The following is a 23,569-nucleotide window of genomic DNA, read 5'->3' as shown; positions in this document are numbered from 1 at the left end:
ATCCAGCAGGGCTCATTTTCCCCTGGAATCATTCTGTGCAGAACTCCCACAAATAAATACTCAGTGAAAAGTCACTTGTATCCTCAGCCTCCAAAGCATCCCAGCCTTGCCATAATTTCATGTCAGTCACTTCAAAATGTGTCATATCAACAACTAAAAATATTTGCTTTGTTATAACTGTAGAATAGATGGATTTGCCATAGTTTGGAAAGTTGAGGTAGCACACAGGCTGGTAATTCCTTTTCTGTATAGAGTTATAAATCCAGTCACTAATTGTGCTACATTTTAAGGGAGTTTGTAGAAAATTCTCCTGAATTTTTACTAGCAGTGTTTATAGACTCCTGAAGATAAGTGATTAAAAATGAGCTTGTGAAGTGTCAGAAATGCCAAACAGTAAATATTTTTTTAAGTATACAAATATTTGCATGCATTGATTGCTATATTTTGATATATAATGATAAAGCATTAATGTGAGGAATACATTATATAAAACCACAATAATCACCAAGTTTCCCTAACATCTTCATGATCTCCCAAAATCCAGCGTGTGTAAACTTTGTTAAATTAGTAGTGATGCACTTTGACATATAAATGGTTTGGGAGATTTGGATAAAAAGCATTAACCTTGGCACTTGAGGTTTTTTTTTTCGTTTGTTTTTTGGGGTTTTTTTTGTTTGCTTTTTTTAAAAAAAAATGTATATACAGATTCATATCTCTTAAGGTTTTTCTGTTAGGCTTCATTTCACCTGCCTTCAGACATCTGTAATATCTGCATTTAAACTGTTAATCTGAAGGTCCTTTTGGAGAATTCCAGAATCACTGAGGTGGGAAGAGCCCTCCAGGATCACCCAGTGCCCCCCCAGCCCCAGCAGCATCACCCCAAACCCTGTCCCCACATCCAGACTCCTCTGGGACAATTCCAGTGACTCCAAACCTCCCTGGGCAGCTCATCCCAAGGCCTGACCGCTCTTCCAGGGAAATTTTCTTTCCCAATCTCCACCCTGAGCCTCCCCTGGTGCCATTTTAGGCCATTTCTGCTCCTTTCCCTTAGAGCCCAGCTGTCCCCTCCTGCCAGGGACTTGTGCAGAGCCACAAGGGCCCCCTGAGCCTCCTTTGCTCCAGGCTGAGCCCCTTTCCCAGCTCTTCTCCTCATCAGCTTTGTGTTCCAGCCCCTTCCTCAGCTCCATTCCCTTCTCTGGACATGTTCCAGCACCTCAGTGCCCTCTTTCCTTGAAGTGAGGGAGTCCTTTTTATTTGAAATGAGGGAGTTTCCTCCTCCAGTGGAAGGGAACCGGACATTTTTAAGGACAAAAATAACCTCAGCTGAAAGCAGTTGATGCAAACAACCCAGGAAACACCATTCCTACAGAGCACATCCTCCTGATTCCCTGCACAGATGCTCTGGGAGGGGTTTTTCCGTGGGTTTTTCCCACCTGCAGGGCTGGGAGGCCTTTGGGAGGAGGGCAGGGTTGTCCCGGGGCGGTGGCCCTGGAGAAGCGGAGCTGTCCAGCACCTCCAGCTCCTCAGGGCACGGCTGCTGCTCCAAGAGGGGACAGCAGGAACCCTTGACCATTCCTCCAGCAAACACTTCCCTGCTCCACAGCTGCTCCCAGCATCGCTTTTGAAGGCTCCCCGCTGGCGGGGGCTCGGGGGGCACCGCGCGTGGCTGACATCATCCACAAATGTTCAACACAAGGGGAGCCGGGCCGGCGGAAGCTCGGCTTTGAGAGATGCTCTTGGAAGGCTGCAGCCTTCAAAGCTGGCTCCCGAGCCCTGCCCTGTGATACACGGCCTTTGTTTTGCATAAATGTTTGTTTTAATGAGGTAGCGCAATGCAGATCGTCCAAATCAAAAACATGTGATGCACCCTAGGCAAGAGAAAGGCAATAACTACACAGATTTCTGAGGAGGGCTAGTCATACCACAGGCTACCATTATAACTGAAAAAACAACAAGAATTTTAATATAGCTGTCTGGCCAAATATATTAATTTAAATTGAATGGCTTTTTTCTGATATTATAGCTGTGAGGCACAATGTTCTACTGGCAGGCATCTTCAAAACCTTTTCTAGAAGATTTGCTTCAAATTATTTCTGTGCACCAGATCTTGATGGTATGTGCATTTGGGAGTCTGACCAAAGGAAAAAAAAAAAGAGCTTTTGATTAAATCAATGACCTTTCCTGGAGGTTGAATAAAATGGAGTTTGTAATACAAAAAGCTGCCTCCTCCAACAGTGTTTTCTTCAAAACATTTACTCTGAGTTTTCCTCCATTAACTTTGCCCTAAGTTTTTCACAAATGTTTGTATCCTTGTGCCAGCACAGAAATAGTCTTTCCCACCAGCAAATCCTTTAAGATCAATTTTAGTAATTTCCATGATTATTTCCCTGTCTAATTTGTTGAACACCAGTTTCCATTCTTTGCCAGAGAATCTTGTTGTGTTTCTCCAAAACCTGGCAAAACTGGTTTCCCTCAGCTAACTGGATCTCTTGGCAGACTAGAGACATTTTCCTCCTTCTTTGGAGAAGAAAAGTGCCATCATTTCTTAATTCTTTTCTGAATTAATTTCACTTGATAAAAAATAGCATCAACTTATCCTGGCAAATATCTTTGTACTTGGTAATTATTCCATGAAGCGAAACTCTGGGAAGCCACCAAAGCTGAGAACAATGTGGAACATCCTTCCCCAGTGGTTGATGTTCATGAAACCTGAGTCTCACAAGGAGACCAACACCTTGTAGAATACTGGGTTACCTGTTATTAGGTTATTACAAAGCCATCAGAAATTTCACCAAAAGAGAGGCTCAATAACAGCTCCTGCGTGGAGCTGGTGGAGGATAAACTTCACTTTTGTGCTCACCTGTGTGGTTTCATTTTCACTTGGGTTGGGACAACCCACAGACAGACCTGGCAGAGCTTGGAGGGGCCTCTTAGTGTTTCTTCTCACACTGTCAGGGGTGGATATTGGTTCTCTGCAGCCCAAGTTGTCTTTGAGAACAAAATAAAAAGTGAAGTGACCCTTTTAGGGAACATACTTCTGTTTTGTTTTTTTGGGAGGTGGTTTTTGGGTTTTTTTTTGGCTTGTGGATGTTGGATACACCATAAATCACAGAATGCCAGAATGGGTTGGGTGGGAAAGGACCTTAAATCCCATCCAGTGCCACCCCAGCCATGGCAGGGACACCTCCCACTGTCCCAGGAGCTCCCAATGTCCAGCCTGGCCTTGGGCACTGCCAGGGATCCAGGGGCAGCCCCAGCTGCTCTGGCAATTCCATCCCAGCCCCTGCCCACCCTGCCAGGGAACAATCCCTGCCCAAGATCCCATCCAGCCCTTCTCTCCTTCATCTTAAGGCCATTCTCTAATTACTGATACCCTAATGACTATTTCCTGTTTTCTTATCCAATTTTTGATGAATTTGTCTATTTACCTGAATGTTTGTCTGAATTTCCAGCTCTAACACTGGAGTTTTTCTTCTGATTACATGCACTTGATTACTTAAAGTTCAGAGTTTTGCAGGTCTCAGTGCTCTGGTTCAACTGACAAGGTGGTGTTCAATCAAAGGTTGGACTTGATCTTGTAGATTTTTTTCCCAGCCTTAATGATCCTTTGATTCCATGTCCAAGCCTGCATTGAATTTGAGCATTTCCCAGAAAAAAAAAAAAATCAAACCAAAAGACATGTAATTTATAAGCCTGGCTCTTATGAAAAAGAGATTAATTTTTCTTTTATCTCTTCCCCCAGCTGTAATTCTCCCAGGGCTGGACCTGGAGAGGTGCTGGTTCCCCAGGAACTTGGGTGGGAGACCACTTTTCTGCTAGTCCTGCTCCTCATTTTCTGGGAACTTTCTGTATAATTAATATTTCATTACCTCCCCATTTGAGATTTTTATTTCTTCCACTGATTCCTGCAGTTCCATGTATTTCTACCTGCATTTACCTACCGGTCTTGGATTCAGGAAGTAGCAAAAGCACATGCTTGACTTTGAGGATAAATTCACCAAGTATAATGGCATTTGAGCATCTGCTTAGAGTGAAATCTAAAATTAAATGTCCTTCCTGAATAAGGATGTTCTCCTGAGTCAGCCCATGCATGCAGTGCCTTAGAATAGGCCCTGGCTGTCCCCTGAGTGTGTCAGACACGCCGGATGCTCTCAGAAGTGGTTAATCTGATGAAAGAATTCATAAAGAAACCACAAGTTTCCTTCACTTTCAGTCTGCTGCTTTGATATCGTTGGTCAGCAGTTCTCCTCAAAAACCATCCCCCAGTGAAGTCCCATCCCTAATGATCTGTTTTATGCAGCCTGATTTACCCACTGCATAAAGGGGTTTGTCAACCTTGTTGTATCCTCTGCATTTCCTTCCTTGGATATTCTGAATATCTGGGGAAGGAGGCTCTCTCTTGCCATGTCTTGCCCAGGGAATCTCCTTGTGATTGAAGCCTGAAATAACACAGTGATCAGAGCATGAATTTATGTGTATCATTTCCATAAGGTACTTTAATGCATGAGATTAATTTTAATCTGGAGGTCTTCCAATTTAAAAATGGTCGAATAACTTTAAATAAATAATTTTTTTTTTAAAGTGTAGGAAGAAAGGCACCCCACTCAATAAGAAAATTAACCTTAGGAAGAAAATCTCTCCAATAAACCTTCACCTGTAGCAGCTGAACATTTTCTTAAGAGCTGAACACACAAAAATAATCTCTGTAATTGAAGAATCAATTGTTTCGAGTTCTTTTGTACAGTCTTTAAATTAATAACATAAATCACCACATATGATTTTGGATATTCATGGTTCTGTGGTTTGGTATAGGAAGCTTGAAAATGCAGTGTTTTCCAACCTCACTTGAACTTACTCCTATCATTTTATTTGTTATCCCCTGCAATTTAATTTTTTTTTTAAAGCACAATTTCTGGAATGACAGCTGAGTAACATCAGCTTGCTTTTTTGCATTTTTTTATATTCCTGTTAGAAGCTCAAGCCAGAAAAATACCCCAATTCTTGGCAGTTGATGAGAACCACCGACTCTGATTTTTGACTCTGCAGTTTTATGGTTCTGTGTCAAATGAGGCATTCCAAATTCTTTCCTCGTGGAGAGAGCTGTGTGGCTGGCAGTGTCTCGATGGACTTGCTTGGATCCTGCTTGTGATGTTGGCAGATACTTTGGTTCTGCACATGCTTGGCTTGAACAAAGCCTGCACAAGCTCAGCTTGGAGAGAAATGCTTTATAACTTTATAACTTTATAACTTTATAACTTTATTCCTTTGTGCTGTTGATATTCCAATGGCAAAGGTTCCCTGACCCCCAGAGCTGGGGCTGCCGGTGTGCAGGACCAAGGGTAAGTTTGGGATTGAAGGTTCTGATTCAGGAAAGTGGCTGAGAAAGTGTCCTGTTGTAGTTCTGGTGTTTGCAATTCCCTCTGTCCCACTTCTCACAGGAGAACTGAGGAGCAAATGGGATGTTGAGCTTTGCAGGGAGGTACTGAGTGGTGAACCTTCTCCTGGCACTGCTGTGTTGGAAGTTCAGGGATGAAGATGATCCCAGTGCTGAGCCTGAGCATGTCCTGGGCTACTGTGGGCAAAGGACTGGGGGTTCCCTCCTTGAAAAGTTTGGGAATCATCCTCTTCCTCTCCTTCCTTTGCTTTCACAAGTGCCCTGAAAACCAAGTGTGGAAACCACTTCAAAATACCTGCTCAGGGGAATGCCTGGTGTTTCCAAAGCCTGCTGTTGTTTTTATTCAGGCCAAAACGACCCAGCAAGTTTGTCCTGAGCTAACAAATGTCTTCAGCTGTCCCCAAAACCACATTCTTTGGGAAATAACTGCATTGCCCATAAATAAATACTGAGCTGTGATAGAAGAGGTGCAGAATGGAGAGGGCTTCTGGAAAGTCTGGAACCTTGGAGGGGAAGGAGCTCTGTGTTTGAGTGCTCAGGTGTTAAACCATCTGGCCACCCTAAATACCTGTGGTAAGTTGGCAAAATAGAGTGATGTGCTGGGAAACTCCTGAGGCAGTCCTGGCTCTCTATCTCTGGCAGCAGCTCAGGGTGGAAGGTTGATATTCCACATCAGGCAGGAAAGTCCAGGTTTTCTGAAATTTTTCTGCATTTTTTTCACCTGCTGTTTAAATCACCTGAAGCTCTGATGACACTGACAAATCTCACAGGTGACTGACCCACACTGGACATACAAACCTGTGCCTGTGGGGTGTGAAGGAACATAACCAGCCTTAGTAACAGCTACAATGAAACATCTCATAAAAAGTGAAAATTTTAAAAAATAGCACCCCAAACCTGTGAAACCACATCCATAAATTTGTTCCTTATATTTTATGTAGCCTTCACTGAACTTGGTGAGAACATAGTGTTGTGTAAAGATAAGCCAGCTGTGAGTATTTGCAGGACTGGAGTTCACGTCTGTGGTGTTATTTTCAAACCCAAAATGAGATCATTAAAAAGAAATCCAACAGTTACAGTCACCAAGTGACACATCACAGGTACCAGTAGTGTCCTTTGTTGAACCTAAGAACTGAAAGGCTATGAAATATTATCACTTAACTAAAATATAAATCTTGGTTACTTTAAAGTCTAAGGAAAATTTTCTACTTTTGTTTTCCTGAACTCTTTTTCTTTTTCCTTTTTTTTTTAAAAGGCCAGATCATAAAAATGAAATGACAGTGGCATGAATAACATTTTTTCGGCCCTCCCATCATAACCTGTTTTCCACTTAAGAAACAAAATAGTTTGGGTTGAGAGAGATCTTAAATCCCATCCCCTGCCATGGCAGGGCCACCTGCCACTGTCCCAGGAGCTCCCAATGTCCAGCCTGGCCTTGGGCACTGCCAGGGATCCAGGGGCAGCCCCAGCTGCTCTGGCAATTCCATCCCAGCCCCTGCCCACCCTGCNCATCCCAGCCCCTGCCCACCCTGCCAGGGAACAATCCCTGCCCAAGATGCCAAGATCCAGCCCTGCCCTCTGCCCCTGGCAGCCATTCCCTGGCTCCTGGCCCTGCAGCCCTTGGCAATTGTCTCTCTCCAGCTTTCCTGGGGCTCCTTCAGGCCCTGCAAGGCCACCCTGAGCTCAGCCCAAAGCTTCTCCTGGCCAGGCTGAACAATCCAAACTCTCCCCTCTTTTCCTCATGTCTTGGCTGTTAAAATAGAATTGTGTAGGATGCTGGTTGCAATGGGGGAAAAGAGGATCACTCCTCCATGAAGAGCCTCAAATCTGACTGGAGGGACAGTCTGGGACAGGCTTTCCTCAGGGACATCCTGTCCAGATTTCCATTATTCCTTTTGGGGAAAGGCAGTAGGAATTTAGATCCAGCTGTTTTAACCAGGAGTCTCTTCTGTAGACCAGTCACCATCCTGCAGTGTGAGAAATTCTGGGCTAATTCTGAAGTGGGTAAAATCAAGTGATTCAAAGTCAGATCCAGCCAGGATCATTTAAAAATTCACCTTCAGTTGAAAATAGAGATGCAGACACACCTTGCAGGTCATTGCCATGAAAATTCTGGCATTTTCTAGGGCCAGGCCACAAAGAGAGGTCCTGTCAGAGTGAGTTCCCCATTCCATGCAATAATGCTGCATACAGAATTTAATTCCTGTTCTACTGGATCCCAGCTAATTGTGAGTGGTTGTTGGGAAAGTCACAGGCCACCAGGGTAATTCAACACACATGTTGTAGCAAGCTTTTCACACATGTCTGGCAAGCCTCTCACAGTAGGAGAAGGCTTTAGGGATTCTTTCCCCAGCCTTAAATCGTGCATTAAATCCTATCAATTATTGGTTCCCTCCCTGTTTCCACTTCTGCTCATTTTTTGTTATTGGGCAGTGCTTTTTGTGCCTTGTAACATGATTAACTTAGAGCCCTCTGAAACTCAGAATTTCCAGTTTGCAGAAAACGGTGATATTGTGTCATTTTGATGAATTCCCAGTGGGCTGAAACTTCACTCCCATCAGAGCAAAAGCAGTTTTGCCATTGATGTCAGTGGAAGCAGAACATTGTCTTTATTTTCATTTATATATATTTATTTCTTGATATTATATTCTTATTCTATACATATTTCTTAAAACACTATGTGACCTACAAAGTGTTTGAGTTATGAGTAAAAAGGTTGTGATGATCATGACAAATCTGAGCTAGATTTAACTTGGAAATTAACTATATTCAGTATTCTTTTTCTAAATGCCCACAGTTTTTATCCATTAAAGTAAATGAGTCGTCCCCAGGAGAAAATACTTTGGTTTATCGTTGCCAAGTCCTTTGATTTCACTGTAGTACTTTAAAGATAATAATCTCATTTTTCTATATGCTGTTGGAAATAATCTTTCTCCAGACATTCTGAGGTTTGAAAATACAGAAATCAGATCAGGTAGGACTTAAAGTGGAATTTCTTGTGTGTTTGGAGTAGTTGGTATTTGACACCAGGCCTTACAGGTCCAATGTGATCATTATTTTTAATTTAATTTTGTAACTGTTATAAAACCATGTAGCTAAGCAGTGTTACTTAACAGTGATTTTTTTCCTTTTTTTTTTTACTTCACATGGCATATGGTATTAGTGGGCCTTAGCAAGAGACAGACATATCAGACAGTTATCAGAAATGTGAGAATTTTACCCTATTTTGGGTCACACAACCTGGTCTTGGGAATATTCCTAGAAGATGTAACATCACATTTCCCAAATGTCTAACTTCTAAAGAGTTTTTTGAATCTTAGGGCAAAATAGAGAATTTCCCTTTGGTGGAGGGCAGCTGAGTGGCAAAAGTGATTGACACTGGGGAGAAGGATTGATGTGGAATCCATTTTTTGCCATATTTCAAATATTAAACTGCACCTGAGTTCATAATTAGCATGAAGGTGTTTCACAGTCCTGAGGGTTTCTGTTTGTGTCTGCTGGAGCAGGGATGAGGTTATCCCTCAGTAAGGACGTGGCCCTCAAGGTGCCCAAAGAGTGGCAGATCTCAGTTTTTAAGAATGATCTGGATTAGCCCTGGTCTTTCAGGGTCACTGAGTTTCAAACACAGATATTCCACATCTGTTTCTTGTTCACAGCCACTAACAAAGAAGTACAATATCGAGGGAGTCCCAAACAGCAGTGTGAGAGACACTTTAATAGGTTCCATTCTTGATGAAAATCTTGGAGCAGCCTCACTAATACGGGGTGGAAATCCAATATTCCAGACATATTTGCTGTGTGCAGTGGCCATCAATCCAGGGATGAGAGGACTTTGAAGGACACTGCCCCATAACCACTTCAAACCATTGTATAGTTCAGTTAAAATTACCTAAAAACATTTGGAAGGAAGTGAGGGAAAATGTTGGCCTTTGCCCTCAAGGTTGCTTCTTTTTTCCTTGCAAAGAAGTTGCTTTTTTTTGGAAGTATTTTGGGTTGGTGCTTTGTTTTGTTCCGGGGGTTTTTTGTGTGTGTGTCCTGAGTTATCATTGTCACTTAACCAACTTAAAATTAGCATCAAACATAGATCAAATAGGTTTTCGTATCAGTGGCAACTTTGAGCTGAAAATTTCAGTGCACTTTAATTCATCAATTAATTAATCAATCCTCACAGTGCCCCTTTGGTATTTGCTGGTACAACTTGATATTTCAGAGGTGGAAAATTAAGGAAGGAAAGTTTAGGTGAGACTCATCTCACAAAAGAGTTATCCAAAAGCTGGGAAGAACAGAAGTTCCCTTTGTAGGGAAGAGATAATAAATATTTTAAAGGTGCAATTCATCTCATCTTTTTCAAGTAGCAGTTGTTGGTGAGATTGAATAAAATTATGAAGGTAGCTGTGTTGGGAATTGCAGAAATTTTGGAGAACTAGGGTAGTTCTGACCCATACATTTAAAATCCTTGAAGTCTGATGAAATTAATCCCACTTCAGCAGAAAGGAATTCAATTCCCTGTTTGCAAATGAGTGCCAGCACTTCCCTGTTATGAAGGACATGCATTGATTGTTGAAAATAATTCTAGTGTCATCTAAACAGAATTTCTGTTTCATTTCCCAGCTCTGTGGTGCTTGTTTTATGTAGTCACTCTAGCTGCTCTCCAGAAAAGGTGGGCAAACAGGTGTGTAGCCACAAAAAATATTTTGGCTGGTAAAATTTTAAATATCTTGGATCACAGATAAGAGTTGGTAAATGAAGTATTTTGATTTTCACTTTGAAAACTTCAGGCATTTCTTTTCTGTAAAGGTTTTTCCGTGGGAAAACAACCCATTCCTGGCTGCTGTTACTTCATGAAGTCATGTTCAATAAAAAAGTATCCCCAAATCAGGTTGTCTCCTGTGTTTTCTGCCAGGGAGTGAATTCATTGTGAGAGGAAGGAAGGTGAGGATGGGGGAAAAACCATGAAGGGTGTTGGAGTCTGGAATACAGACTGTGTGCCCTTGTTTCTGGTACTTAATTATAAGATCTAGAAAAACATTGAATTTCATATCATATGAAATTCATGAGCATGTTTTCATGGTGATACATGAAAACAAATGTTAAAGTTAGATGAAAAAAGCTAAAAGTGTGAGTGTGTAGATTAGAAAGTTTTTTAAATCACTGGGTGAAAAAGTTAAAGTTTAGAGAACAGGAGACGAGATAGAAGATTTAGGGTGTTGTCCCTTGTCCCTTCTTCTTTCTTCTTCATCTTCTTCTCCTAGAGGTTTTTGGGTAATAGTGAGTGATTGGACAGAAAATGCTGTAGTGCATCGCAGAGGTGATGGGTTATTGGGTCATTAAGAAAAATAATATACATGTCTATTGTTAATTGGGTAAAAATAGGTATAAAGATAAAAGAACTGCGTATTTTGGGGCCATTCTGTGCATCAGACACAAGGTGAGCCACAAGGCCTTGTTTGTAGCATCAGAAGAAAGAAATGTGCCAAATTGCAAAGATTAACCTTGTGTAGCCAGCCTGGAGAGGCCTGTTAAGTTTTGTGATCACATTTAATAAACACAAGAAACAAGATTCTAACGAGCTGGGGAATTTTCTTCAAATCATAAGGACTGAGATAAGTGGGACTCCCCACGAGGGAGGATCCCAGAGGAATTCAGCCCAAAGGAGGCTGAGAGACTGGGGAAAAGTTGTATCCACAGAGAATTCAGCCCAAAGGAGGCAAGGAGAGAGAAATTACAAAGGGATTGATGGTCCACGTGGTTTGGAGCAGCTGAAGGGAAGCAAAAGTGGGAATGCACTAAGGACAACCAGCCCTGAGAGCAGGGTGCAGAGTGATGGGGGGTGCCAGGGCAGCAGGAAAAAAAAATAAAAATCCATTTTTAAAGTATTCTCTTTACTGAAAGGTGTCAGTGCTGACTTGGGAAAGAGCTGTTCCTTGCCTGGTGTGGAGGATGCTCCTTTCCAGGGGCAGGGAGCACCATCTAGTGACCACAGGGCTGCCCACAGGGCAGGGAACAGGGAAAGGCGTGGGGACACTTCCCTGCTCCTCCTCAGTGCTGCAAGGCCTGCCAGGGAGGGAATTGGAAGGCACAAAACCTTGGAAGCGGTGCTGGAGGAGAGGATGCTTTTTGTGGGATGCAAATTGCGCCGTCCCCGTCATCAGGTAGTGATAATTATTTTAGTGACGTGGCTTTATGGGTTGCTGGGTTTTGGGGAATGCACTGACTCACTCACAGTGCCTTCCTCCTGGAGCTGACCTCCACAATTCCAGCTGTGGGTTAGGGGCTGTGAGCCCATCCCAGAGCTGGATCCCGTTTTTCCCAGGATGGAGTTTGTCCTGTGCCCTCAGACCTGGTGCTGCATCAAAGCCACTCAGGCATGGAAGGAAGAGGTCCCTGCAGCAGCCCCAAAGGCACAACATTCCTGGGGTCAGGGGGTCTGGGGAGCAGAGCCCATCATCCCTGAGCTGCTGATCCTGCAGTCCCTCAGGCACCTTCTGCAATTCTGTTCTCTCCTCAGCACCGTTCTGAGTGCCTGAGTTCTCTGTTTCACCATCAAAACCCTGATTGTGAGACCTTCCTTTGTGGTGAGGGGAGATTTTACCCCTCTGTCAGCAGATTCACTGCTGTTTTCATCAGAGCCCATGAAAAACCCCAGAAAACTGGGAATTAAAGGGAGACAGTCCAGCTGAAGGGCTTGGTAAGAGTGTACTTGACCCTCCCTCACACACCAAACTGATGTTGGGAGCTGCATTTAAACACAATGCTGAATTTTTTGAGAGGGTTAAGGCCTTCACAAATGTCTCTTCATGTATCATGAAGTAGCAGTAATTTGCTTCAACTTCTAAAATCTGCTTCCAAAACCTGCAGTGCAAATCCTGTTATTGTGCTTTGGTTTTTGGGTATTTTTATTAGTAGCCTGGTTCTACCTAGAGGAGAACCTCCTTTTTACCTGGAAGGTTGGCAAGAGGAGCAAAACTCACTTCTTTTCTCTGCTGTCTTTGCTTTTAACACCCACAGCTGCAGACACTGTAGTACCCATACCAAGCACAATGTAAAGGTGAATGTGTCTCCAGTTTTCCAGCTGTTCACCCAAAGATTTTTGTACAAAAACAAAGATTTTTGTTCAAGGGATGAATGTCCCGTTATAACCACAGCAGAATGTGTCTGTAATCTCCTGGTCAGCCCAGAGCAGAGTTCTTGCTTTACCTCCCAGACAGCAAGAATGATTTCAGATCTATTTACACAGGGAATATTGCAATGTATTTCCTTCAGATTTCATACAGTCATGGAATGCTTTGGATTGGAAGGGATCTGAAAGATCTAAAAATTCCAACCCCCTGCCATGGCAGGGACACCTCCCACTGTCCAGGTGCTCCCAATGTCCAGCCTGGCCTTGGGCACTGCCAGGGATCCAGGGGCAGCCCCAGCTGCTCTGGCAATTCCATCCCAGCCCCTGCCCACCCTGCCAGGGAACAATCCCTGCCCAAGATCCCATCTAAACCTACTCTCAGTTTGAAGCCATGCCCCCTTGTCCTGTCACTCCATGCCTTTGTGACAAGTCCCTCGCACCCAAACCCGTGTAAAACACATTTTAGGTGTCTAGTACACACACACACTGAGCGTATTTCTAGTACATCCTTGAAAGGATGCAACAAGCAAAACAACTTTTTTATTTGGAATTTCACCTTCCTCGTTTAGGACTCAGTCTGATCACTTTTTTTTTGCATGATAAAACCAAATCTTCAGGTCTGTCCAGGTTGGTTTGAGCAGGCTTAGATCAGCCTAGATCAGATCCTTCATCTCCTGTTTGGAAAGATCCTCTCTAAAGAGGGAACTCAGGAGTCCTGGAGATAGAAAACACTTCAAGCAGAGTTTAAGGGTGTTCAGGAAAGAGTTTAATCCCAGCTGTGACTTTAAAGCATGTGCAACTCCCTGCTTTGATCAGGACACTTAAGCACATGTTCAGTGTTAACACATGCTGGGGAATTTTGCTGCTCTGTAGTTTCCAGATGCAGGCTGGAGGCAGGAGAATATTCCAGCTGAAAGGAGCCAGGGTGATGAGCTTCAGAGAGAAATTAGAGGGGAGCATTAGGTGACTTTGTGTGGGTTTTTTGCCATGTTTTCATTCTGTTTGTTGACCAAGTTTTTCAAGCTCACAGAGCGTTGTTTCAGACAATAACACAGAGTTCCCTAACATAACAAAAGCATTTTTTTCTTTCTACTTAACTTTAAAAAAAAACCAAATAAATCAGAAAAGAGAAAAATAGTAGAAGTGTTTGTACTCTTTTTTTTTTCCTTTGCAACTGGATGATGGTGATTTGATAACCCAATATTTTCCTTGCCTCACAATACCAAGGCTCTGCTTGCAATTGGATTGACCTCAGCATAAGCACTCAGAAATCTGCCTGTGGGTATTAGTTTGAAAGTCAAATAAACTTCACTGGATTCTTTGGCACAGAATGTGTGCCAGTTTAAAATGGCAAAATCCTTACTGGGCTGTGGGCTCTGTAAAACTTATATAATAATAATAGAGCTCAGCAGTGCTCCTTATGCTTCCAAAATCCCTGTGTAAACCAAGAGGTTTGTGTATACGGAGGTAGGATGGAGAAGAATCATTACTAAAAACTGCTTGTGAATGAATTTGTTAGATCCTCTCCACTGGGGAGCTGGAACTGATACTTGCAACCTCTTGATATATTGGAGGAAAAACCAAAATTTCAGGGGCTTAACTGGAGTGGAAGTCACCCAACTGAAACATTATACAATGCTTTGAAATTTCAAGAGAAAGGTTCTAATCTTTTGGCTGTCTTGCTCATTGTTTGGAGATGAAAAGGGAGGAAATCAACATCCCCATGAAATACAATTACTATAAATTGCTTTCTTTTCATACTGTTCATAATGAAAATAGGAAAGTTACCTACTCTGCAGGAGCGCTGTGATTTGGTGGATGTAGACTGCAAGAGCACATTCAGCAGTGCAACACTGCATTTCTATATGAACCAGATAGTGGAGAATATAAAATATTCTAGAGCAGTGCTGGCTCCAGATTGCTCTGAAGCCACGAAAAATCATCTTTACAGTGGGAGAAACCAGAGTTCCTTAAAGTGAACTCTAAAACCCAGCTGATCTTGTGCAGGGAGTTGTTCCTGTGTCCCAAATATTGGATTTGAGGATCTTGGAGCTCTTTCCCACCTTAGTGATTCTGTTTGTCACTGTTGCATCCAGGAATTCCCAGCTCTGTGGTCCCCATGGGACACCTGGAAATGAGAATTTCCTGGGTCTGGCAGGGCCATTCCCATGAGCAGGGGAGGGTGGATGAGATGAGCCTTTGCTCTGCCCTGCTTTGGGGGAGCAGCACCTGCAGGATCAATGAGTGAGGGATTCTGTCTGCACCTCTGCAAAAATTTCACCTTTCTTGGGTCAGGATAGGAGGGGAAAAGAGAACTGGAACTTTCTGCTGTGTGTTGAATGCCAGCAGTCATCACCAGCTACAGAACAACGCTCCCATTTCCTTCTTTATTATTTTTTTTTCCTAAGGAGCAGGAGAAGGGAGAGGGTGAAGTCATCTGCTTCCACTAAATAATGCTGCAACCACCCATTTACTACTTCTTGTTCTTTTTATCATACCAGAGTCCCAGGTCAGAGGGCAAGACCTTACTACACCTGGGATTATCTTCCAGGCAACCTGTCCATGGTTGGGTGTTGTCATAGGGAGCAATGAGAAATTATAAACCTGTTAGAGTAGGACCAGAATTTAAATTTTTTTTTATTTTTTTTTTAATAATAAATTCTGACTTGTTATAATTTTTCCCTCCTTTTTATGGGTTGTATTTTCAAGCTTGCCTCTTCAGGCTGAAAGCTCATAATCTCTTGAAACCAGGAATTGTATCTTGTATGAAAACATAGAAGATTGTGAGGTTCCTAAGTGTGAAAGGGTTGTGCCAGCGCTGGAACCTGAGTGGAATAACCTGGCTGTGGAAGCACTTTGCCTTTCTTAAAATTTCTTTACAATTTTGTTTTTTTAAAGTTCAGGTCTCTTATACAAAGGCCTGGGACAGGGACAGTGTTCTGTTTGCACAGCTGGGAATTCTGGGGTGCCCCATGACTGCCAAGTGCTCTGAAAGCAAAAATAAGAAATATAAATAAATAAAAAAATAAATAAAAATATAACACTGAATAAAAAATGGCCATCACACTCTAACCAGGAAGGGAAGTGCCAGTGAAACCATCTCATTTCCATTCATGGATAGAGCTGTGAATTAAAGGAAAAAAAAATGGAAGATTTAAGACTGTTCTTGGTGTTCAGGCATCTGCTTTTGAAGTTTTATGTCTTTTTGTGACTTCCTCTCCTCAGTTAGAAAGAGACATCAAAAAGAAATGATTGTGTCCAACCTATTTGCTTCTTCTCTAAGGGAAAAAAAAAAGTGCTAAATCAGATAGGCTGGAAAGTGTCAATAGCTCAGGAATGCAGGAATGAGGTTAATGGACAAATATAGACGTGGTGTAAGCAGGGCCAGACCTCATTAACATATTTGGAGTTACACCCATTTATACCCAGCCTGGCTTTGGCCCTGGATCAGCAATTCCCCAGTGAACAGCCTGCATCAAACCACTGCTGAATTTGGCCCATTTCATCTGACATCTGCATCCTGCCTCGAAGTGGCCTGTCACACTCACTGCACATCAGATCACACCTGCCCAGGCAGCCACGGGCAATTGACTTTTTTGTTTAAAAAAAAAACAACCAACAAACCAACCAAAAAAAAAAAAACCCCAAAAAAACAACAACAACAAAAAATTTTTTAAAATTCAGTCACATATCATCAAGAAAAACAACATTGTTTTAGGACTCTTATCTCTTCACTCCCAAATATCCTGTTTCTTCGAGCTGCGGTGGCCAGGACCAATAGAAACCTCTTCCTGCCATTGGCTGACTTCATTTCCCAGAGTTAGCACAATCTCATCCGCTCTAAACAACCTCATCAAAACTTCTTTCTGGTCAGAGCGAAGCAATAATTATTATTAGCAATTATTAGCGATCAATAATCTTGATCACATTATGGCAAGCACTATTAAGGTAAGGAGGGGGTACCTTTTTTGGTTGGAATTTTTTCCTGACTGGCGTGTTCTTTGGTTTCCTTTATCAACCTAGATAAGTTAGAATTGGGCAACACCCCCACTGCCACAATAGAGGACAACAAGATTTCCTTTGTACTGCCTAGTAAATTTCCTTTTTCCTACTCCAACCATCCGCAAGGCTTAAAAACTTCAAACTCGGAAAAAAAATTGGGTTTTTTAAATTCACTGTTCAGTGGTGTGGATTGCATAGGCGAAGCCCTTTTGTGAGAGCTTCTGAAATTTCTTGTAGGTATCCCTCGGACAACTTGGATGTGTTTGTGGACTGCCATGAGGGGAGAGGGTGTGCACTGGAAGGAAAAAACGGGTTCCTAAGGGCGCTAAACTTTTGGATACTTTGAAATGTTTCTCTTGCGGATGGGGACACAAATTTTAGCGAGCGGGAAGGAGAGGCACCAGCTCTTGTTTCTCTCATGCAGGTGTTAATTATGTGCTTTTCTAGAAACTCTGAATTTTAAACTCGGCACCTTTCTGGATGTTATTTTAACGGTGGTGGGAAGACCTCACGGGCGTGTTCTTTTTTCTGTTTTAATTTTTTTGGACAATAAAAATCTCTTGTTGGTGCATGGTTTGTTGGTTTTGGTATGGTTTGTTTTGGTTTTTTTTAAGAATGGCATTGCTGGGGTTTTTTTTGGGCTGTGTCACTTAGTTGAATAAATCTGCCTAGTTTTTGTTTCTTGGGACAGCAGTTACCAATAGAGCAATAGCTGTGATTAATTGCAGAATGTAACGGTAATTAAGCGCTTTGTGAGAGTGAAACTAATTTTACATAAAGAGCACGGGCAGGGAGGACTCTGTGGTGTTGTTCTATCAGGTTTGGGATGAAGGTATTGTCGGATTCAGGACTGAGGTGTTTGTTTTCTTCGTGGCATTGTCTGTTTCTGTACTTTTGTAATTATGTCAGAGATTTAATGAGGGATATTTAATGAGGGAATAGCCTGGCCCTTGGCTAAGTAGGGCTGCAGTTGGATTTTTCAGTAAATTCTGCTCCAGTGTTTCCATTTTAGAGATCATTTGGTGTTTTTTGTTGGGGGTTTTGGGAACCTGACAGTCTTGCCCGAGGGCAGTGTGAATAAAAAGTCTAATGAAGCTTTTGTTTTTGTGATCACTGATGTTTTCATGGGGCTATCAATAGAGACATAGATCTGACTCTCCTCTGCATTGCTGGCCAGCAGCTGTTAAATGCTAAGTAGCTCCTGAAACTGAATTCCCTTTGGTTTTGCCGTGCATTTCAGAGCACACAGGACATGACAGGCACTTAGTGAAAATCTTGAGTTTCAGGGATTCAAGTTTTGGCTAAAAGGAAAGCTGTGTACTGAGGTTTTAATGGTGGGTTTGCTTCTATTAATCAGAATATTGATACTAATTTTATTTTGCAAAAATAATGACACCCATGAGATCGGATGCTGTTTCCATTTTAGGTAATTCAAATTATTTATTTCCTTTATGTTTCATATTGACTGAATTTTAATAGGATAGAAGATTGTTAAATGATAGATAATTTTTATTATTTGACTTCCACCTTACACTTAAGAGAACTGTTTTATATAGCCTGGTAATGCAATGTACTCAGCAAAATGGAAAAGTGTCCAATTCTCTCTCCTCATCTGGAGTGTGACTCTTGCAAGAGGTCTCAGGCAACCCAAAATGTTGAGGATTTTGCTGCCCAGGGTGCTGGGAAAGCCCTACATGCTTTAGCAAGAATTTTATTTATGCAAGTGCAAAATGTGAAATGACTGGGAAGAAATGACAGGTGCTTTGTACTCGAGGTGCAGGAAATGTGCTCTGACACGGGGCTGAGACGGTCCAAAGATTTTCAATTCCTCTTCTACAGGGACTGGGTAAAGAAGTCTTTTAATGGAAGGGTAAAGAAATTACATTTGAAGGCCAAGCAGGTGTTTGTTTAGCTTTTGCTAAACAGTTATATTTATATATATATATATATATATATATATTTAATATAATGGTTTGTGTTGTCTGCTGGCAGTGGGTAGCCCAGCTATCCCAGTTTGCTTGAGGAAGGTGCAGAGCCTTATCTGGGATCTCTGGGAATTTAATGTGTTCTTTAGGGAAGCTGTGGAATCATTAAATTTCAGAACTGGGATGAGCATGGCTCTGTATTTGTTCCTAACTGGGCAGAGACTTCTCGGAACCTACACCCGTGCAAAGGTGACCTTCCTTCCAGTCAGGGTGTCTGATTCATCCTTTCCCTCTCAGACAGACCCCTGGGACACGGGGCTCGGCAGGAATCGGGCAGGAATCTGGGAAATTTGGGGAGGCAAACCCTGCTGGGAGGTTTTGGGTGCTGGGTTTGATGTCCTGAGCGTGGTTTTTCCCAGGGCATCACTCTCTCCTCACCCCCTGCCATTCCTTTTTCCCTGGGAGGGGGGAAGCTTCAGGTTTCTCCTGAAGAGGAGATGGAGGATGAGACAGCAGCACCTTTTTCCCAGGCACTGACATAGATAAATAATAATATTTAATAATAAAATATTAATAATTAATAAAATAATATTAATCCTGACTTCCCCACTGGACCATCCTTGCCCAGGCCAGGGATTTCTCCCTTGGATGGGGAGAGGTCAGCGCAAGAAGGTGCCTCCCCAGCCAGGATTTTGGGTTGATATTTCATATCCCAGTAGCTGGTGCACACTCAGCTGAGCTCTCTCTTACTTTTTTTGGCATTTTGAAGGATAAAATGTGGTTTTTCAAGTGGGAAAATTCTCCTTAGAGTGAAGGTTTCAGCGCTGAGAGGTTTCCCTCTGGCTCAGGCGGTGGCTGACAGCTCTGCCATGGCACAGCAGAGCAGAGCATTGAATCTGAACATTATCAAATAAATGCAATTATTTATATTTACCAGTCACACTGCTGTAAATACAATATTAGAACATATCTGACTTAGGCATCAGTCTTCTGTTTGTGTTTTGGCTTTTTTTTTTTAAAGAATCAACAAAAACTATTTAAGTGCTACCTTGGGTTGAAGTAAAAATAATTATCCTGGAAGTCATTTTGGTGTTTTTTCTCATTATCCATCCCATAGTGGACAAAAGAATATTAAATAGAAAAGTACAGCTAGAATTCTAATTCCTTGCTGTGTTCAAGCCTTGCTGTTTCTCTCTTTGCCTGCCAGTGCCATTATGCTTATTCTTAGAAAAACTCTTCACTAAGTTGACTTTATAATTATTTCTATTATTTTTATAGTTATACTTGTTGATATTTCTTTTATTTTAACTTACACCTAAATATTCTCACATCCTCTCTTCATTAATATTTTTTCAAGTGATGTTCATATGGAATCTGATTTCAGGGAGAAGAAATCTGTGTATTTGATAAAGGACAGGAGAATCTTTGTGGTTTCTGAGGCTTGAGGGTGTGGATGCACTGATTAAAGCAGAATATAGGGGGCAAGATTAATTTTTTTGGAGGAATCTTGCTCTGGGTTTGTCTCTGTAGAATTACTTTTCTCTCACTTTCTTTTAGAAGCTCCAAGTAGTCACTCAAATGCTTCTGAAAGCTGGAGACAGTTAAGAAATAAATCTCTTCTTGGCATATGGAAATGTTTAAGGCTTTGTTTAGAGGATTGCATCTGCACTGAGTCCAGCAGAGCTGACACAGTAATTTGTACTTTCGTTCCTTGCATTTAAACAATTATAAAGATTATTATCTCTTTTTTTTTTTCCTTTTTTTTCCCCCTCATCTCAGTTAGCAGCTGATCCAATGACATATTTAACTTTCAGCCTGTGAATGCTTCCCTTGGCTTTGGTGATTTTTCACCTTTAAAGCTGAGCACACACCTGAGTGTTCTGGTGAGCCAGAGGCAGCAACAGAGCCCTAAAGCACTTACCTGATCCACTAATCCAAACTTCCCATTCATTTCATGAAGGTTTTGTCCCAATAAAGGCAGGAGAATCAGAGTAGAATTATTTCCAGGTAAAGCAGTATTTCTGACTCAAACACAAACGTGTGATTTCAAGGCAGAAATGAGCAGAAGTTATTTTGTGTTGTTTTCTTCTGTTTTTAATCAGCAGTCATTTAACTCGATTTGGTTTGTGTCTTCATATGCCAAAATGAAGTGAAATATAAGGATTTTGCTTTCTAGAATTAAGTCCCCAGGCAAGGAACAACAGCTGGAAAATGCATATGTTTGACTGTCTGAGTTTGTTGGTTTGTTTGTTTTTCCTGAACAAGAACTACTTTATCCCTTAACAAAATGTTTTTCAGCAAGTTCCCCGTGTTACAAAAGGCCTTTCAGAAATAATGTTCAAAGAAACAAGTGCTCTTGGAGAATGACTTGCTGAAAGATAAACACAGAAGCAGTTTTGAAAAATCTGAGTGCCAAAAATGATACTTATTTACCAAGCAATGCTTTATAATTCAATAAAAATATATAATGCTGTTTACTCAGGAAGAAGTAGCCTTTATAATACAAGTTTCTAAATCAAGCCAAGAGAATTACTGAGAAAATCAGGAAAAAAGAAAAAAAAAGAAAATTTGATTTTGTATCACTTGTATTATGAATTTTAGCAAAATAAGGGTGATACATTAGGAAACATGACAGTGCCAAACCTTGCCAGGGTAACTCATTCATTGACTGTAATGTGATTTTTATCAGATCCATCTTTGAAAAATTAATTTCTTTGGATAGAGAATTACACAGCCACCCTCCTGTCCTTGATATACATACAGATATATATAGAGATATATATAGATATATATGTACACACATATATTTTATATATATTTATGTATTACAGAAGAAGTTTTTGCACTGAAAATGTCAATAAAGACAGGAAAACTTATGTGAAAAAGGTATCAGTCCTTTCCTTAAAGAATGGATGTGTCTGTGGCTGGAGGGGTTGTTTTAAATGTTGTAGCCAAGCCTGCCTGAGGTTGGAGAATGCTGTGTCCCTCAGTTTATTCCTGCTCCCTTAGAAGGACTGTATAATCCTGTAAATAAAACAGTGAACAGAGGGAGAAGTTTTAAGAAATCTGGTGAGGTTTGGCTTGCAAATGTTACCTCTCTCCTTGAAATGTAGGCACTCGGTTACCAATTTTTATTACGCACAGAGGAAGATTGGGCATTTCTTTCAGGAAAGGGATATTAGTGGCTAATAAATAAAATTAATGATTGTTTTTAATAACTGTGGTATATGAACCAGCAATTGCCTCTTCTGGTAATTACCATTATCAAATTTGTTACAAAGTAAAATGGATGAAGTGACACTTTTTTGTCGTAAGAATTTTTCATTGAACATCAAAAGTTAAAGAAGAACGATGAGTAACAGTGAAGTTCTTTGCAAGGGCTAGACCGAGGGACTCGGAGTGGCCAAGGGAAATGATCTTTTGGGGATTCTGAGTGGAAGGAATGCCTAGGATGTGATGTGTTCCCCTTGCAATGCTGTTTATTTGCGGTGTGTATCTCCAGCCGTGGGTGGGAAGTGGTGTCACCAGGCTGGCGTGACCTTGTCACCCTGGGAGAGGAGCTGACTTGCTTAGTCAAAGGTGTGCGCTGCCAACAGATGACAGGGACTGGCTTTATGCAAATACCTGCAGGAAGGGGTGGATCCCAATTTTCAGGAAGTGGCAGGACTCTTTAAAGCTACCTGCCTGATTTAACAGGGATGGGAGAGTGGCAGACAAGGACACGGTACCACAAGTGGAGAAAAAAAAAACCCCAGGAGACTGGAAATGCTTTGTTTGACAAATCCCTAATTACAGCAAGGAGCAGCACCTTAATTCTACATGGAAGGTTTTGCATAACTGCAGGAGGTTTTTTTAAAACTCAGTTCTTCAGAGCTGAAAAACATCTTTTTTTAGACTCTCTGTTTATTACCTTGATAAACAGCAAAATGCTGCCACAGCAATTACCTTGATGATAAAGGGTCTGTAGACAGATACTTCCTGCCTTCATTTCCTACCCAGATAAGCTGCCAAAATCAGGGACTACCAATACAGGAAATGCTTTCAATAGGAACTTCCTATCTGTTAATATCTAATTCACTGAAAAGATCTAAGCCCTTCTTGTTTCATATAAAGATAGTGCTCTACCTGACGCTATTTAAACACTCAAGCCCCAGTACAATGCATCTGGTGCTGTAATAAATTTCAAATTATTCAAATGCTGTTATCCTGGACTATGAAATACAGGAATTTTTCTCTGCAGTGGTAGGAAAAGTGCCCCTGCATTTTATAAAACTGGGAATCAGGATGCTTCAAAACCCACTGTCATTCTGTCAGATGAAAAACATCCCCCCTCCAACTCCTTGTTGCCTGAATCCTTTCCTCATTTCTGTACATCTCCAAGTAAAATACACATTTCATTAGGTGAAATTGAGGTGGACTTCTCCAACAAATAGTTCAGAGCATGTTCTGGAGACCTTGGAGATTCATGGCCCTTTTTTGGAATCCACAGTGCTCTACATACTCAAACAAAATGACTGAAACAGAAATTTTGCTTCACTGTGCTGGGAAATAAAACCATGGCTAACCTGTGTTTTTGAACCTCTGCTAAGGAAAAGAGAAACTCAGAGCAAAGGGAAAGGAAATAAAGACAGAAAACCTCCATTGCTAATCGTGACTTCAGGGGAATTTGTTTCAGGCGCATGAACAGGATGAATGAGGATTTATGAAACCTGGAGTGAAACTGGCCAAAATGAAGTCAACAGTGTGGCTTGACTGGGACCAGGCTTTCACCCAAGTTATTCAGGAGTTCAGCCCAAAATTTCTGTGTTGTTTTGCCAGTGATTCTGCTGGAGTCATTCCAGGTTTCTGCCACTGTGACTGAGACGGGTATTTTGGCCTTTCCCTGCAGAATTGAGAAGTCCTTTGCTGTTGTGGCTTCATTTATATCCCACCTTTTCATCTGGGATGAGTAGTCCCACATTCAGTTATCTCCTCAGATTGCTAAATTCGTGTTGTGCTCTGTGTCTGGGATCTGAGAATCTGAGGCTGGGAATCTGAGGCTGGGTTCTCAGGCTGGGAATCTGAGGCTGGGTTCTCAGGCTGGGAATCTGAGGCTGGATTTACAGACTGGGAATCTGAGGCTGGATT

At 41.7% G+C, this 23,569-nt stretch overlaps 1 protein-coding gene across 6 annotated transcripts in view; it reads left to right on the top strand.

The window, feature by feature from the left end:
* ERG (ETS transcription factor ERG) overlaps nucleotides 1–23,569 on the top strand; it is a 138,369-nt gene that overhangs the window by 61,534 nt on the left and 53,266 nt on the right. Inside the window, exon 1 of one of the 6 annotated variants that reach the window (XM_015641434.2) lies at nucleotides 16,321–16,463. The exons of 4 other annotated variants lie outside the window; for them this stretch is intronic. In XM_015641434.2, coding sequence (XP_015496920.1) covers nucleotides 16,446–16,463 — 18 coding nt within the window. In that variant the 5' untranslated portion in view covers nucleotides 16,321–16,445. Of the gene's footprint in view, nucleotides 1–16,320; nucleotides 16,464–23,569 lie in introns of those variants that run through there. One more of the 6 variants, XM_015641416.3, reaches the window with a different exon arrangement.

The sequence above is a fragment of the Parus major genome, chromosome 1 (assembly GCF_001522545.3).
Source record: "Parus major isolate Abel chromosome 1, Parus_major1.1, whole genome shotgun sequence".
Classification (NCBI taxonomy): Eukaryota; Metazoa; Chordata; class Aves; order Passeriformes; family Paridae; genus Parus; species Parus major.
This window is presented reverse-complemented; position numbering and strand designations above follow the sequence as displayed.